General features: G+C 38.8%; 1 protein-coding gene across 4 annotated transcripts in view; it reads right to left on the bottom strand.

Moving 5' to 3' along the window:
• Window positions 1–18,271, bottom strand: part of DIP2A (disco interacting protein 2 homolog A) — a 130,409-nt gene that overhangs the window by 2,735 nt on the left and 109,403 nt on the right. For 2 of the 4 annotated variants that reach the window (XM_069782267.1, XM_069782269.1), the window contains exons 24-38: window positions 17,734–17,843; window positions 17,515–17,595; window positions 14,853–14,976; window positions 13,909–14,030; window positions 13,481–13,592; window positions 13,142–13,251; window positions 12,498–12,628; window positions 10,577–10,745; window positions 9,218–9,388; window positions 7,048–7,077; window positions 5,873–5,934; window positions 4,275–4,332; window positions 3,741–3,815; window positions 2,886–3,060; window positions 145–268 (exon numbers count right to left, since the gene is read on the bottom strand). In XM_069782267.1, coding sequence (XP_069638368.1) covers window positions 145–268; window positions 2,886–3,060; window positions 3,741–3,815; window positions 4,275–4,332; window positions 5,873–5,934; window positions 7,048–7,077; window positions 9,218–9,388; window positions 10,577–10,745; window positions 12,498–12,628; window positions 13,142–13,251; window positions 13,481–13,592; window positions 13,909–14,030; window positions 14,853–14,976; window positions 17,515–17,595; window positions 17,734–17,843 — 1,654 coding nt within the window. The remainder of the gene's footprint in view (window positions 1–144; window positions 269–2,885; window positions 3,061–3,740; window positions 3,816–4,274; window positions 4,333–5,872; window positions 5,935–7,047; window positions 7,078–9,217; window positions 9,389–10,576; window positions 10,746–12,497; window positions 12,629–13,141; window positions 13,252–13,480; window positions 13,593–13,908; window positions 14,031–14,852; window positions 14,977–17,514; window positions 17,596–17,733; window positions 17,844–18,271) is intronic. The other 2 variants (XM_069782268.1, XM_069782270.1) reach the window with 1 other exon arrangement.

Here is an 18,271-nt window from a genome sequence, read left to right as displayed (position 1 = left end):
TCTCACTGCAGTAATTTCTAAGCAAAGTTTTGGTGAGTTCACTCTACAGCAAACTCTCAATCTAGCACACTGTTCCACAGTGCTTGACTTCTGCTGCTTTAGAAGGAATAAAAGGATACAGAAAAGTAATACCAAGGCTCTTACCATTCTGCAATGCTCTTATGTGCTCTTATTACAGAAGTCTCTATATCAATGGGATGGTACCTCATTCCTCTGAGCTCCAGTGTTTCATCCAAAGAGCCTACCACATACAGGGCATCATGCCTCTCTGCAATATAGCACAGACATTTAAAACATCATCAGATCTACAGAACAAACACGGTGATTTGTACATGCTTATTCCTGATGTTCCAAGATGTTCCTGGTGCTTCCTAGGAGAAAGAGTCTTTAATACACGTCTAGCTCTACCATTAGAAGAGAATTAAGAGGTCATGTAGCACTTCTGCCTATTGACTCAAAACAAATGAAACAAGACTAAAAAGAATTTCTACGTCATCCAGTTCTGCCCTTTCTCTCACACAATGCAATCTCAGTTCATAAACCCAATCAAAATCCATTGTTAAAGCATCCTTTTGTCCCACTATTCTTACCAGAGAACTTCTCTCCTCTGATCAATAGGAAGAGTTTTCCAATTTCCAAATTTAATTTTCTTTTCTTTTTGAAACCAGCTTATACCCACTTGTCCTCATGCCAGCAATATTCTTTTCAGCTTCTTAAGTTCCTCTATTAATGCTGCGAAAACAACTCTATCCCCTCCTCAGCCTTAACTTTGCTAGGTTAAATAAGCAAAGCTGTCCTAGACCCTTCTGGAAGGACACACTCTCCACATTGCCACGTTCATCCTGTAACTCTGTTCAGTTCAACTTCGCCTTTTTTTTTCCCCGCCTATTTTATAATGCTACTCAATCATGTAACTTGAGATGAAAACCATGCTGGGAAGCTGCACTGTATTTTATATATACTTCATGCATTAATTCACCATACATAGCCTCTCAAATGCTGACAAAAGACAACTGACATTGTTCCACAGTGATCTCTATGATACATGATTTTTCAGAGAGCTACAAGGCACAACAACTTGCTACAGTAATGTGATGCCTTGCCACCTGCAACTTCTCTTTGTGAATGTCTGCTCATGGATTCCAATTTCTGTCAACTACCAGCCTTCTCAAGAACAGGGAGCCTTTTCACTTTGAACAGCAACAGAAGGACAATTCCATCAAAGCATCCTGTGCAGAACCTTGCACTAAGGAGCAGTACAATGTGCCCTGGAGGTCAGGTAACTATGCTAGAAAATCAGAGAGGAGGAAAGCAAGGGAAGCTTAGAGCACCTTGGTTCAGTGTTCTTTTATCATCTTTTATCAGCTCTGAAGGGGAAGATGACATGCAGTAAAAGCTTTTTCAGGGAGCTGGATCTACGTTACATCAGCTCCCACTGATAGCCTGAGACCACATTCCTTCAGGAACAGAGACTCAGGAGGGGCTGCCCAACACAGAACTGCTCAGTGTACTAAGTAGGTTGAACGGGTGGAGAGGCCTGGTGCCAAGATAGGACCCTTCTGGGTAGTGGTGGTAGCTGTGGGATATGGATACCACCCATCTCTGATGAAGATTGTTTCTTTACCCAAATTCACCTTTTGCTCTCTGGTGGCACTCTGACTGTGGAAGAGGGAAGCCTGCAGGATGGAGCTCTCGAGGAGATGGAACTGAGCGGGCTGCCCGAATTTCTCCAGCCAGTGCAATAGCATCCACCTTTGTTGTTCTCAAGAGCCCCAGGGAGACTGAAGAGCACGACAGCACAGTAGACTGGAGGATGACCTTCTCTTAGCAACTAGATACAACAGTGTTACACATCACAGACTGTTTCTGAACCCTGGACTGGTATCCACTGTAACAGATGGGGTAGCTCCTCAACAAAAGTCTGCACCTTCAACAAATTGCTCTCCTCACTCACTCTTCTTCCTTCACATAATGGAGGACTAAAAGTAGGATGGACATGCATGGTGTCCCCCAAACAGACACTTAATTTTCCAGAAGTGGGAACACTGCTTTTCTATCGTATACCATGAGGGACTACAGGAATGTAAAAGGTGTCTGTGAATCTCCTACAGTTCATTATCCAGTAACAGCAATGAGCGGACACTGACACTATCCATGTAGATACCATCATTCATTTAAGTCCTATCACAGAAAATGAGCAATATACATTTGCTAATAAGTTATAAGCAAACTCCTTTTCTTAGGATGTTTAGAGAGAACTTTTTTTTTTAAATGTCTGATAATCAAGAGTTATACCTACTCCATATTCTGTTTCAACAATAAAAGGAGTAGTTTTTCTTCCATCTGCTTACATTTCTCAAGTTTAGACAACCTGGCTTCAATTGAAAAAATGAGATTAACAATTTCTTTTCTATACTGGAAAAATTATGGAGAAGTTACTCCTCTAGACCTTTAACTTCTGAAAGGCTGTGAAATCACCGGTATTTCTGCATGTCCTAAAACTGCTGAATGACAACACTATTTTTATTCTCTAGATCAGCACTGAAATACTGCATCCTGTCTGTAAGGAAAGAGGTTCAGAGGAAAAGTGAGTAGAAAGGCTCTAGTGCTTCTAACAAATGTGCTCGTATTATTATTTTGTCTAAGTGGAAATAAAGGAAGATGAACATGGTTTCTAAATCTGTCAAAAGGGCATTATGAATTTCTCATTTTGCACGATTACCCAGTATCATTATAATCAATGAATATGTACAGAGTAGCAATTCCTGTTACATCCAGCAGTTTTCTCTGATGGAAGTCAGGATAAACTTGCAGGACAGCTTACTCTTCACTACCCCAAGGAATTTCAAACACATGCTGCTTTAAGTACATTTGTTTTCTCTTACCTCCACTAGCATCAGTAAGTTCTGTTCTGCGCAGAAAGCCAAGGTACCCAGTCCGAGCCCATACAGTCTGAGTGTCTCCAAAACTCAAGCGAGCAGTAAAGTGATCAGCGTGCAGTGCTTCTTCTCCATACACTGTGTAGTAACCAGTAGCATTGTGTGGACTACTCACCCATATCTAGGGGATAAAAAAATCCCAACAAAACAAAAAGGAATCATTCCCGTAAAAACATAGATTATTTTGCCAGAGCCAGGCAGCATCATTTATTGATTTAAAAGATCCGTTCCACTGACAATTTTGTTGCTCCTGAAACGCCAGGAGTAGTTTTATTAAAATAATTCATTAACTTCTGCCTCACAGAAAATGACCAGGAAAAAGGAGTAAAAAGGAGTTTTATATACATGTAATTGGGGATGGTAAAGAGGAAAAATGAACTAAGCATTTGGCTTACTGGAAATGAACACCTGTTAACGTGCAATCTTCTATTAGTTGGGCATCTTAGTATAAAAAAATCCAGATGTATATAAAACAAGGATTAAACCAAACAGCAAATTACTTCATTACTACTGTCCACTGATGGGAGTACATAAGATATTCACTGCCTCTTCTAGCTGCCAATTGGATACAGACTAGTCAACTGGTATCCCCTGGCACTGGCATGCAGTAGTTTGGCAGAGGAAGGAGGAAACCATGTAGACATACGTACAAGCATGCAAACAGTTCCAACTCTCTGTAGAGTTCATTCACTTGCCACATTATGTGGCTGTCCCGCTAAGAGACACGCATTTATCTAACATGATTTATCTATATATTAAATCACTGCTGATAAACAAAGTACAACAGGATCAAAGCTTTACCTCTCCTAAATGCGAGTCTCCCAGGGGTCCCTTGGTTTCCGTGTGTGCTATGATGACCTTTACCCCTGGAAGAATCTTGAATAAGAAGCAAATAGAAGTTAAGAGAACTTGAATTCATCAAAAGGAAAGTTAATAATGCAGAGCCCCAGAAGTCAACAGCCCGTGCAATTCTTCCCTTTCTACTCCCCACTGCACCACAGATACCAACCATCTCTTCCTACCAAGTTGTTTAATCATTTAAACTCTAAGCTGCTATTTTGCAGCTTCAGAGTTGAAGTTTGTTTCACATCTGAAAAATGCCTTCCACATGAAGGCCTCTGATTTCTTCAGTTGTAGCAACATATCCTATTGCTTCACTTCATGCACCTGGCTTCATTTTACCTAGCTGTTCATTTTATGCTCTCTCTAGTGCCTCTCCTAGCTATACTGTGATTAGTGAAGCTCATTGCACACATTCTGTGCTGAGATCCAGCTGAAGCAGCTCACCACCCAGGTAAGGGTCATGTGGAGGAAGGATTGCTCTCAATCTCTCACCTTCCCAGACTCCATAAGTGGCAGACTGTGTGGAGAACCTCTCTCTACCAAACGCACCCTGAGAAAATAAGAGAATACATTTGTACAAGGATTTATGAACTTAAATAGAAGTTAAATAGATGTGTTCCAGTATATCCAGTGTTATCCTATCCTTAGCTGCACTGACCAAACTATTATGATGCCAGCCAATTACGCTCAGTTATTCACAATGCAGTAAGACAGTTAAGAGTTTCTAGCTGTCTTCAAGACTTCCATATTAGCATTCCCATAGACCACACTTCTTTTAAGAATCAGAAACTCAGCTCTCTGGAAAGACAAGTAACTTCTTCCAACAGAGCTCTAAGGTTGCAGTTCCACCAGCATTTCAAATTCACCTTGTTTGTTGGACTCTCCTGGACCTCTGCTTGTCACACTGAACCATGGCAGAGCATCAAGTAAGGATTACAAAAAGTGAAGAGCAAGCAGCTTAAATGGAATTAAGTGACGCCATGCAGCCCATTAGTAGCATAACTTATGAAGATAGCACATTTGCAGAAGGAACAAGAACTGAGTGCAGTAGGAGAGGCGTAAAAGAGAAGAGGCTCCTATACATTGTGTCATACTACACTATACCGACACCCATAGGCTAGAACTAACACAGTGGCAACTTTGAGGCTATGGCCAAACTTGTTTTTAACAGGAATATATACACCATGCAAGTCATTAAATAAGGAGAAAAATATTAAATAAGGAGAAAATAACTGTATTTTACATTGATCTGTTCAGATGCCAAATTGGGGTCATGCAAATGATGGTGAATAGTTTGTCTTCTAACAGCTAAGATTTAAGCTTGCAAAAATTAGAGATGAGTAGTCACAAAAGCTGCCAGTTAACATAAGCTCCTAATTTAACATTATCATTTAAAAAAAATAAAGCAAATGCACCAAGTCTTGATATTATGTTTCTTAAAATAAGTACAGAAACAAATACATATATGCATGTACCCTACTAAACTTACAGTCTGAACTTGGTGTGGCCAACATTTGTATTAACTAAGTTAACTGAGAGACAAGTTAATACAAAAATTACGACTACAGAATTAAGTCTGATGGAATGATGCACATTCCCATCACACATACACCCAGAGAGGAGAATCTCCATTCCTGGAGATTTTCCGTACTGAACTGGTCCTCAGTAACCTGAAGGAGCCTTGAAGCTGGTCCTGCTTTGAGCAGGAAGTTGCATGAGGGATGTCCCGAGATCCTGCCCACACGAACTGCTTCTGTGATTCTGTGACTAACCAGCCAGTTGGCAAAGTCACCTTTTGCTAACAGTACGGTTAGGTAAGAAACGGCTAATGAGTCTAGGTTATATAGGACTGATGAATAGACAGCAAGTTAGGTGAGGGTCTAGAAAGAAACAGCAGAACAAGTGATGGAGGAGGAGATGCTGGACCACTTCCAGCACACAGCTGTCATTCTCTAGGGTGGGGTTGCATGTATGTAGTGATGAGGGATTAGCTGCTGCCAAGAATATTTCAACAAACCAAGGCAATGCAATGAGGCTGAACTTTCTCCTCTACAGTCATTAAATAGTTAATGCTTTAACATAATCTGTACCTGTCATGTCGAAGTGCTCTCATATCTACATAGACCGTTGTTGGATCTGGTCCTGCTGTTCCCTAAGAATAAGAAAGAAGAAACAAATTCAACAGAAGCCAGAAAATCCTGCTTTCATTCTCATAAATTCACAAATTCCTTTCCCTTTTTTACTGATACTTAAAAAGTACTACCCTAATCTACCAGAAATATAGTAAAATAGCCCCCCTTTCTAGAGTGACTGCCATAAAGCTTTGATGTTTTATGGAATCAGTAAATGAATGCACAAGTGAAGTATGTATTATACAGGTAAGTCTAAGGTTTTAAAATTTTAAAATTTAAAATGTAAGTTTTAAAAATTTTGTTTTGGTAAGCACCTCCTCTAAAAACTACATAGCAAGTGCAAATTATGCAAGCATAAACCCATGTGGGCCTAATTTAATTCCTTTCCCAAAGCTCAACTGTTCTACTTTGTAACAGTTTTGTCAACTTCGAATAAAAAAACCCAACCCAACCTTTAAGTAAAACATAACTCTAACCAACACATATCTTCTCAAGGCTCCTGCCAGTAACAGCCTAGGCAGAGGCAGAGCTCTGTTGCAGTCAGAGGATAAATCTGCTGACCAACTCTGGTGAGTGGTTTCCCATTTCCCAGTGTGGGAACAGGGGACCTTTTTTTTCCCCAGCAGAATTTAATCTCAAGAAAACTAGAAACTACTGTGAAATGCATATTTAAGCTAAAAAAAAGGGCAAAGTTTTGGTGACTCTTTCCCCCCACGGCACAGTTTCTCATTTTGGAAATACTTAAAATGAGGCCACTTTGCCATCAGCTCAAGATTGCAGTGCTAGAGAATAGTATAATAACGTCTTTATAATGACATTCCTTGTACTTCCATAGCACCACTGAGGCTCAGTGACACTGACGGCCACACCAGATTAACGGTATGATCTTTATCTTTAGGAATACAACATTCAGTAATTTTAATCATTGCTATAACCCCTTTTCTGGCTTGTTTGAGAAGGTTTTGTACTTCAGCGACAGGTGTTCTTTGTGAGTAAAACTGATCTTTAGAAAAAAAATCTCACTTGATCTGTTTCAAATGAAAACTCTCTCAAATGGCATACATTCATTATAGAGTAACACTGCTGAACGAGACTGACTTTAGGACATTACAAGCACACATGCATCACTATACCTGTTCAGCCAGCTTGCCCAGCCTGTTTGGCTGACAGCGGGACCACAAACAGAAGTAACAGAGGCCATCAAAGTGTGTGAAACAGAGAGAAAGGGGAAAAAAGAAAATACAAACAAAGAGGCACTGGAAACATAAGATACACACAGTAAGACAGAAAACAAAACTCATACTGTTTTAGAGTGAAAAGAAAATTTCCATTTCAGATTACTTAAGAGCTTGGCACTTTTAAGTGGTTCATTGGGAAACATGCAAATCCCAGTTAACAAATGAGAAGGGGTTCAAGGCAGATCATATGAAATACCTGTTGCCTTATCATAAATCCCTCCTCCATCTCTAAGTATCTAAATGCTGCTTCCAGCTTCAGAAACACCTTCTCAGTAAACCAGTCCAGTAAGGTTGAAAGACATTATGTATTTATTTGCATGCTAACTTGTATCAAATACCCATTCTGTTTGGCTATTCATCTATATTCATTTAAATTCAATGATTTAAAAAAGTCACATACAGATATCACTTTGGAAGAATGGGGGAAAGGGGTTGGAAAAAACCCAAAACACTAAAAAAGGGCTCAAGAACGGAGAACAGAGATGAAAAAGGTATAAAATGAAGGGGAAGCTTAACTGCCCAGCAGCCCTACACTCTTCACAGTTTTCTTGGAGTATTTTTCACATTGCCATTTAACATTCTGCAGAAAAACTGTTTTTCCTCCCTTTGTGCAGTCTGAACAGCAAACATCCAAAACTGGCTTTTAAAATTCTTATTTACATAGGCAATTGAGAAAGCTGTTCTTTCACACTTGGCATCTGAAATGTTTTATTCAATGAATTTAAAATCTTAATTTACATTCATCTTAATTTAATCTATATCCTTCCTATTTTTCTATCTGCTGATTCGTAAAATTGCTCTGGACGCATTTCTTTATAGGCATTTATCTAGGGGTTGTTGAAAACCTTTTCTCCTTTAATATGTGTGAAAGAAACTATAGAAACTAAAGAAACAATTATGAATGGCAACATATTTAAAAAGCTCATGGCCCAAAACATCTCTTCTGTAGGAAATCTATAACATTAAAATACACTCTGAGAGGAAAAAAGGCTTTCCTTCATCTAGTGGGCACCAGAAAGGAAAAAAAAAAAAAAAAGGGGGGGGGCGGAGATTTGCAGAAGCACACTAGGAATCTTCATAGAATCACATTTTTTTATTAAGTGTAATTCATACCAATAAAATTGGAAATAAAGCATACAATTACACACATACTTAATGCATGTGCCATCTATGAAATTCCCCACATACAAAGCTACATAACTGCCGCATCTGAAACTTGAGCAGTTTATCTATTAACTCAAGTATCATCCAAAACCCGGGATGCTTTGCCATTTTCTAGACCATACTTAGTACCTGATTTTCAGGTAAGTTGTAGAATACTTTTTTTTTCCCTCTCCTAACTAGAGAAGAAACATCTCATTAAGAAAAGTTAGATCTAATCTGGTTAAATTACACATATAAGATTATAGTCAACTGAACACTAAACTATCAAAGGGTGGGTCTGGACCATAGCACGTCATTGTCTCCAGTCTGTGAAGTAGGGCTGTGTACTTTATGGGCATATTCACCCCCTCAAAGCTTCCAATTTTATACCTTTAATTGAAAAAAAAGTCCAACTCTCACAAGAGGCGAGACAAATGTATTTACATGTTGGCAATACTCATTTGAGAGCCTTAAAAGTAAAAATAACCTGCCAACCTTGTCAGTTTTCCTGGGTCTTACTTGAGGAACTCTGTCTTCTATTTAATTCCACATATACATAAGCTATTTTCAAACAGACAAAATCTGAGTCACACAAAAGCTGAAACAGCACTGCTTGAAATATTTAATATGTTTATGAACAGGAAGCTGTGTATTTAATTTAATACTGCTCCTGCATAGTAGGAAGGAAACAAGTTTCTTAATATTGATTCTCTGTATTAGAAAGGCAAATCAATTGGTCAGTTAGTACAATGAAGTAAAATTATCATAATCCACATCTTCAAGGCTTATTTAACTTGGTGGTGAAGCAAGCAGGCCATGGAGCTCTAGTTCATTAGAAAAAAAATTGCATAATTACAGCTGAACACGATTTCCTATAAAGTTCCCAGAGATTCTGTATAAGGGATAAGCAGTTTAATCTCACCTGTAAGCAAATTGCTACATTGACCCTGCACCCAAATGTAGTGCTCACTGCACGAGCAGAGAGGCCCAGGTCCTTGAATAACTTCGAGAAAGACTGTGTTAATGTAATCCTTGGTCTCTCCTCTGCAACCACCATGCATGTTCGCACGCAGGACAGGTTAACTCCTTTCATCTGAGAGGTTGGGTGAAGAAAACAACAACATTTTAAGTCTGAAGTCAACAATTCTGGAAATAAGCCATTTTAATTTGCAGAACAGATGGCATTTAAAAACACTAGAGTAACTGACATGAACTGGTTAAACAATATAGACATGGACTGCACTCAGTTTGGCTCCATCCACACAGAACAAGCCACTAAAATTGTGCCAAGAAGCTTTGTGGCAGGGCTTGATGCCCAAGATGCAAACTACTCACATCATGTAGCTGCAACACAGCCACTCATCATTTTGAGCTGAGAAAAACACAAAATGTCTTTCTGTCACAGGGTGGGCTCACACGAGACTGGCTCGCTCCCAGTGCTGCGCAGTTCAGATGCAAGCAGAGTGTTTGAGACATTATTAGCTCTCATCAGTGTGAATGTGAACCTGTAGCAACTGGCTGTGGGCCAGGATTCCCTTCAGTGAGGTGCAGGAGAACAGAGGGACAGAGTTTTTTGTCTATACCGAGAATAAGCACAATGTACCCACTTTCTTGTGCGCAACAAGCTGCCAGACATTCCCAGTGGAAGTCCTGAGCAGCCTAGTTACTACAGCCATGGGAACTCTCCTACCATTGAGACAGAGGCGCCTCTTCTAGGAAATTAAGTTGCAGTTAAGAGATTTCCTTCAAAAAGAGATGGACGTATTAGCGTGTAAGTAATTGCTGCTGTTAGGAAGAATACGTCCATTTTAGAACTCAGAACTTTTGGTGTCAAGTGATCTGAAAGCAGGTGAGACTTGCCAGGTTTTGGGGGCCTTTTTGTTTTGGTTTTTTTTGGGGAGAGGTTTTTTGGTTTTGGAGTTTGCTGGGGCTTTGAGTTTTTTTCTTTTTTGATGTGGGTTTTGTCTGTTTTTTTTGTTTTGTCTCAGACAAGAAAAAGTTGATAGGCTTGCTACGTATTTTGCCCAAAATCTCAGAAATACCCAGCAGCACAGAGGTGGCACAAATAAGTAAAGTTGAAAACATAAGACTTCTTTTCTTCATCACCAGAAACATGAGAGCTGAAACTTCCAGCAATCTCAACATTTCCCAAAAAGCAAGTCATAATGAAAGGCTTTCACAGAAACACTTATGGGCCCATCTTCTGCAAGCCAAAATGAAATATTTTTAGAAAGATACATGTATTTATATGTCACTATGTTGAAAAATCAAGTCCACTCACCCGGAGATTATCAGTCTGTGTTCCAAGCCCTTTGGTGCACATCTCCATCACAGAGTACGAGCAGAACGTGACGCGCACTTTATACTGACTTACAGCAGACAACCACAGAGACACATTGCTCTCCAGTTCCAGAGGAGGGACTAGAATAGACTGATGACCCGAATAAACACTAGGGAGAGGAAGAAAAAGAAACATGAAAACTTCAAGCCAGCACAAAAAAGCCAAAAGTTACATAAAGTCAAAATGAAGCAAATACAGGAAAACTGAGAGCTTGGTATCTATCTGAACTTCAGCTTATCTTCTCCCCAGACAGCAAGTATCTCTTAGTTAGCTAAGAACTATGGGTTTGAGTTAAGTCACAAACTTTAAGGTGTGTATATTTGTCCTGCAGTAAATTGTGTTGAACTATAGGCAAATACTCAATGCCTTGAACAGACAGAACTTCTGACACTAAAACATTGACATTTGAGGCATCACTCTAGTTACAGATAACAATTGGTAATTGAGCTTATTTTGTGAGTCATTCTAGGGAAAATGCACCTTTTGCTTCAAGTGAAATGAGTCTTTAACACCTATATTGCACCATTCAAGTTTTTAGTGTAATTTTCTAGCCTTTGCTGGAGGTGACTCAGCTTTTAAACAGTGTTTATGTGAAATATTTAACCCGGATACCAGTTAACATCAGTGGACAGAAAGTCGAATTCAGAATCACACCACCTTTTAATTGTTTGGGTTTTTTTAAAATATTATATACTCATTTCAAGACAGTGAATGCCATGGCCATACAGTCTTAAATTACCAAATGTTTTTTGGATCAGTTACTATCAACAAAATCAGTGACACAACCCTTTGTAAAACCAGGCTTAGATAAACCAATGGATCTTGAAAAAAGTAACAGCATCTCTAATTGCTTTCAACAGGTAGCTTGACAAGCTTGCCACTTCTCCTGACTAGAATTGATGTGTTTTTGTAGTGGGCAATACGATGAGGAGTTTTTTGTTTTCTTTTTAAACATTCTAAAATAGAAAAAAAAATCATTCTGTAATAAAGCAGTCTTTCACACTAAAACAAAGGTATAACTCAGATGAAACACAGCAGGCCTTATATTAACTCTTGTATAGTAAGCATGACACACATAGTTCCCTTCCCTAAAAATATTTTTAAAAATCTGTTTAGATTTGAATTCTTCCATCACTGAGATTTCTTCTCCCTCCATGCTGCCTCACTTTATTGATGATATAAAATAATCAGATGTTACCTAAGTTAAATTTTTGCTTTCCTTCAGGACACTTCCTTTCCAGTTGGGGAAATTAGAGAGGCAATGAAAAGGTTAACTACAGTAAACTTAATGTTATCTGTTTACAAAATAACCTTTCATATTCAGTTTCTGTGTTTTTTAAATGAACTATCTAAAACACTATTAAATCTTTGGATTAATTAAAGCATATGGAATGTTTTAAAAGGCAGGTATTTTAAAGAGGAAAATTTTGCAGCTTTGCAAGATGTGTTGCATTATAGTAGTTATCTGATTGAATCAATTCAGGTCTCATTCATTATAAGAAACATTCAGTTGCTTCCTTCAGCAGTATTTCATAGTGCATACCAATCTTGCAGTCAACATCTTAATGGTCTTGTAAAAAAGGTATGGTTCAATCTCAAAAGACATTAAAAGGATTTATTTAATCAATGGAAAATAGACAGCGGAGCCGTTTTTTTCTTGGATTTGGTATCTAATTAATTCCACTTGCAAAACTCAAGTTACTCAAGTAACTAAATGAGTTTTGTTACCACAAAAGGTATTTTATGAAATACCTGTAAAAGGTTAATTTGGGTTTCTCTGACAGTTTCATCCACAACTGTTCCCTTTTATTCTAGAGAAGGCTGGGAACACATGAGAAAGCCTACGACTCAAACAACATACCTGCACAAGCACCATAGTGCAAATCCCAAGCCACAGTAAGGGTCAAGGCAGATGGCAATCTGACGTGAAGGGTACAACTCACACTGTAGCTTTATAGAGCGACATAAGGCACTTGTAGCTGCATGTGACATCTGTAAGAGGAAAACAGGCACTCTCAGAGACTTTTTAAAAAAAAAGGGTATCACATGTAATAACTGACAGAAATGTTTCTTGTAGAAGACATGGCAACACATAGCGGTTTGGGTTTTTTTTAAGCACCTTTAAAACAGGAAAGGGATACGAGCCCAAAATTTCACATGTACTTTTCTTGCTAGTGGCAAGTGATATCTGTCATGACATCGAATGATGCCAAATAACATCTGACATCTCTATGATAAATCGCAAGAGAAAACATTCATGAACCTTATAACAAACACTCTCCATTTAGTCCCCTTGGTGATTCCTCACATAGAGGCAGTAAGACTGAATGCTTCCAAAAAGTGCATCAAGAAATTCTGATGTCATGCAAATTTAAAAATAAGCTTTCTGAACACTAAGATGGTCCACTTACATATTTGTATTTCTTCTCTGGCAGAAGGAATGAATATGGAATATGCCTATATATAAGGAAACAAAGTATAATAATCTCTCTCTTGTTACTCTACCTTTACTCCTGCTAATATACCAGTAGTAGACACACTGAAGTCCAAGTATGCCAACATATCTGGAGATGTAGGTCTGAAAATACTAGCCAGCTTCTTCTTAGGCATATCATCTATTTAAAATAAATAAAAAGAGTACCATATTATTATTTTGGAAAAAGAGCACAGGACAAAAATGTATCTTTACAGCATTAACACCAGATGCTTTCTATAGTTCCTGGACAGCTACTTCGATGCAATGCAAGATACATCCATTCAATTAGGCAGTTATGGTGTAACAAAATAAATAAATCAAACACTTCAAAGTGTTAACATTTTGGCTAGTGGGCAAACATTCTGTACCTGTATCCAAAATAGTGGGCCATGTTTTAATATCTACAGCTGTTGCAGCTTCCTTGGACTTCAGCAGTTTCATTATCGCTTGCGTGGTCAGTATACATGCAGACTTACTGACCTGTAAAAGACACAGCATTGAAAACATTTATAAAATTAGTTAATGAACGCTCAAGTGATTTCATATCTGTCCAGATGAGATAACCAGTAAGCTGAATAGATGAAGAAAAACATTGGAAACAAAGCAAAATAAATCACAGCAATAGAAATAATATTTTAAACAAGTTTCTGAAAGAAGCATTTATTGACTCAGCCACAGCACACTGATTTTTTTTTCCTAGCTTATTTTACATTGACTGCAGCAAAGCAATTTATCAGGCTGTGATAATCATCCTACACCCACCAAAAGCATTAGGAGAGGAATGTCTTGTACATACCTCTACAATCATTTTGACAGTGGGCAGAGTAGTAGCAAGGTTCTGTGGATGAGGTGGGCGAACGGTGATAGGTATACAGCCGGCATATAAGCAGCCATAGAAAGTTGCTATCAAGTCTACTCCTGTAAAGGGTGTTTGTGAAATAAAGAATTATCAGAACAAAAGGCCAAACTCTTTCACCAAAATCAAACTACACACTGATTTATTTTGTTAAGATATAAGGATCTGTCACAAAGGTCTCTTCAAATCAACAGGCTGTTCTTGACCATTCCCAATTCTATAAGGTTAAAATATTTTGCATGTGAGAGTTAGTAAAAATTATTCAAACCCTACAAACTTTAAATTTGTAGAGATATATTTTCATGGACAGGTAGTAGAAAATAACAAAAATAAAAAACCAAGGTATTGTAGGTTATGAAGATGATGACTCAGATTATTTCAAAAAGCATCCATTTGTTTTGCACAATTATCACTCTGAAATATGCAGTCATCCTACTTTTATGAGGTAATACTTTTTTCCTGAGGTACTCCTGTAAAAACACACTAGTAATGCCAAGTCTGGAGTCCAGATTTCACTTCTAGAGACAGCCATTCAGGAAAGAAAGGGTGTTCATACACTGACATCCCTAATCTAGCTTTCAATGAATACATATGCAGTTTTATTCCATTCTCTGAGGCTGAAAATTGAGACTCTTTCATGTCATTTAAATCAAACTACTCCTGCATAACTGCCCAGACATCTGGAGCAATTAGATGAAATGTTTGGTAAATGTAGTTTGCCACTTAGGAGAAGCAACTTAATAATAAAGTGACATAAAGGAAGTCTCTTCCTTGAAATACTAAGTCACTGCCATATACCACTATATTAAATGTTCTATCTTGGCAGGAGTTGTTTCTTCTCTTGTGATGTCTGACTTCGATTTTTGCTGTCTGTATTGCCTTACCTGGAGGATAAACCAGGGCCACGTGGTCACCAACATTCAGTCGTCCTTTCTCTATCAGTGCAACTGCCACTCTCTCTGCTCTCTTGTGCAACTGTATGCATGATGCAGTGCTAGCTACAGTGCCCTGCACAAAAAAGAAGCAACATCAGAAAACTTTATTCAGTTTCAAATTGTCCTCTACCAAGTACATGCTGCAGACACAATATTTCATTGTCCTTATTTTAACGATACAGCAAACTTTTAATGAGTCTGTCTCGGTGCTTTGGAAACCATGCTGCTGGAGAATGCTAGAGAATTTTATACGTATTATTTTGAACATCAGACATTGAAGCAGCTTCTAAATGTATTTGGCACCACAAAAAGAGTTATCTCACAAATATTTGAAATTTCACAGTCCAAGGGAGAAAATACAGTAGTAGTAGTAGCATAACTGTTTTAGCAGCAAGTGAAGCACTGCATCAGCTTTACCCTACCACACACAGCCAAACCTCTAGATGCTTTTGCAATCAGCAGTCTTAAAAGCGCAAAGGGAACTCCGTTGACGTCTTTGGTATAGATACTCTTTTAAAGGGTCAGAGAGGCAACCTGAGCTGTGGCTGGTGTGCAGTCACTTCTGCTTCAGTGCATCTACTGAAAGTGTCTTTCCCACAACTATGCATCTGGAAAGTCTTCACATGGAAGCAGCTGTATCTTTGCATTGCTTAGGCAGTTGCAAAGCCATGGGGATTCCAAAAAGCTTAGTCCAGTTTTTGATGTGAAGACAGAAAACATCCTTTTGCTATCCAGCGTAGAAGCAATGCCTTAGCCTCAAGCCTGTGAGGTTGGGATGTATCTGGTTTTCCAAGACTACAATCCCATTCAAGAAAAACTGGTCGGACAACCACCTTAGAGGAAAACTAACAGTCAGAGACTGAATGAAGCCTCCCACTACACAGATAAGGATTATCACAGCAAATGTCTGCTATACAAGTATCCAGTTTCAAGTCTAAGACTGCCACATGTAATCCTCACCCCAAGTGCACAGCTGTCTGATCCAAGGCCTAGTTTGATGCAGGATGCCACTGGCACTCTGCTCAGTTTTACTAAGGAAACTGTTGTTAAAGCCTGGGAGCTAAAGTCATGCAAAATAAGAACAGGAAATACTGTGTATTGTTGATACAGGAACTGTAGCAGCTCCAGGACTTGGGAGAAAAATATTGACATGAAAAGGTGTAAAACAAAAGGGTTTCTCATGGAGACCTGTGAACACACTAATGTTTAGCATGGTAGCTTATTAGTCTCCAGCTATTTAAGACATGTTCACCAAGAGATAATTTCTTTCTGCCTTCCTTTTTGCAGTTTTGTGTTTCCTTTTTGCAGTCTCCTTGTGAAGGGTAAAAGTTGCCTGAACAAAGTGACCCAGAAAGGGGCTTCTTCATACTAGAAGACTTTCATCAAAAGCCTCTTTGCTCTGAGAGAAGAATAAACCATTTCTGTGGCTCTTAACAATAACCATATTGAAGCAGTTTCTTCTACGGAAGTAGAGTCTCATGAGAAAAGGCAGAACTTTGACACACATCCTAAACCATTTTGCCTGTGTGAATGAGACCCCCAAAGGCAAATCCTTCACTTCCCAAGGACTGCTGCTGGACCTTCTGAAAGCACATTCCCTATCTCAAATGTCTGCAGTACAGCACAGCACAGCACAAGGTAGACCCAATTTGTCACTGGGCTGTTATTATCACTGCAAGGGTAGCTACTGAGTACAGGCTCAAGCAAAAATTGACCAGCTTTGCCTCCTGGAAAGAAAGAACGGGAATAAAAAAAGTTCCAGAAGAGCAGTAGGAGAGTCTAAAATATTTGACTTTTCTGAAATATGCACAGCAGTAGTGCTCCTCAAGCCCAGGGAGGCTGAAATACTGAGGAACATACAAAAGTGCAAGTTTTCTCACATCCCTTTATGAACAGTTGGATGCACAGGGCACGTGAATGCTCCAAAACTACTGACAGCCACATGCAGAGTAGAGTGGCTATGAGCAAAAATGATGTATTTACTGAGAAACATGACTGTTGCCTTGTAATATGTCATAAGGGCTCAGACAGCCCTTGAATAATATTAAGTATATAGACCCTATAAGTACCTTGGGCCTGTACTCCAAAACTGAACCATTTACTTGCTCATGTTGGAGTGACTGTTAAGTGCTATCCTTTTTGGGGGCAGAGCCTAGGCAAGGACAAGCCATCAGTGTCTCCTGAAGGGTGTGCAGTGCTCCTGGAAAATTTATTACTCCAAGCTCTTACAAGGGTTCTCTACTTGGGTTTTAGATCTTTTAATTAAAAAAAGTCCTCCAGCTCTGACTTCCACTTACTCTTGTGCTCAGGGATAAAGACAGAATTGTGGCTCCCATTAATATGACAAAAGTTGTGTTCCAGCAGGAAATGCAATTACTGCAATGTTTTAAGCTAGGCAGAATGCATACTGAAATTCCAGAATGGAATAACAGATGTGGAATAAAATTCCAGATGTAGAAAAAATATGCTGCTTGCTAACTACCAATTTTTGCCTGCTTCATCAAAATAACCCAAAGCTTTTTTGGAAAAGACTTCTAGCTGGAATTTTCTTAGAATCCAAACAATCTTTTACTGATTGCAAGCTCCAAGTATGACCTAAAGTGCATCTCACCTTGGAATTCAACAAAAGGAAGAGGGGATGATCTGGAGTTGTCTGAGCTCGCCACTGAAGAACATCTGCTAAATACAGGAACTGAAACAGAAAAAAAGGAGATACTCAGATTCACTTGAAATGCACCATGCTTAGCTTCAGCAGAACACCATAACTGGTCTTCCCTCATTTTGAATAAGCCAATTAAAATATTTAATAATATCAGGACATCAGTGTTACCTTTCTTGCCTGGTCATTATCCTCCAACTGGGTAACATCTCTCCCTGAGGCTTGTGCAATTCTCTTTCCAGCAACAAGGTTTCCTACTATCATTGAAGCAGGACCAACATCTGCGTTTTGAAAAACAGTGCAAAATGAGGGAAAATAATGTAAGGAACATGTAATAATCTACAATTCAGCCTGTAGATTACTATAAATGCCATACGTAACATAGATCTGAAAAGATGAAAAGCTAAAACCAAGGATTGTATTGCACAGAAAAAGAGACAAAATGATAGTATGGTACACTAAAAGTCAAAATCAGTTTATTACTGATTCAGCAAATTGAGGTCTGTCTGTACTTCAGTTTTACTACATGAGTTACAGCATGTCTGAGTACGAGCCTTTGCAAGGTGGCGAGTACAGGAACAATTTATAACGTAGCTACAGAAGCATGAAATTGGTATGTGCTGTACATCCTTGCATTTACTTGGGACTTGAGGCAGATCATAATGCCTTCACTGAGCTCTGGGCTGCTCTGACAACACCACTAGCTCTG

Source organism: Haliaeetus albicilla, chromosome 4 (assembly GCF_947461875.1).
Source record: "Haliaeetus albicilla chromosome 4, bHalAlb1.1, whole genome shotgun sequence".
NCBI classification, from domain to species: Eukaryota; Metazoa; Chordata; class Aves; order Accipitriformes; family Accipitridae; genus Haliaeetus; species Haliaeetus albicilla.
Note: the sequence above shows the minus strand (reverse complement) of the source record. Positions and strands in the feature narration are given on the sequence as shown.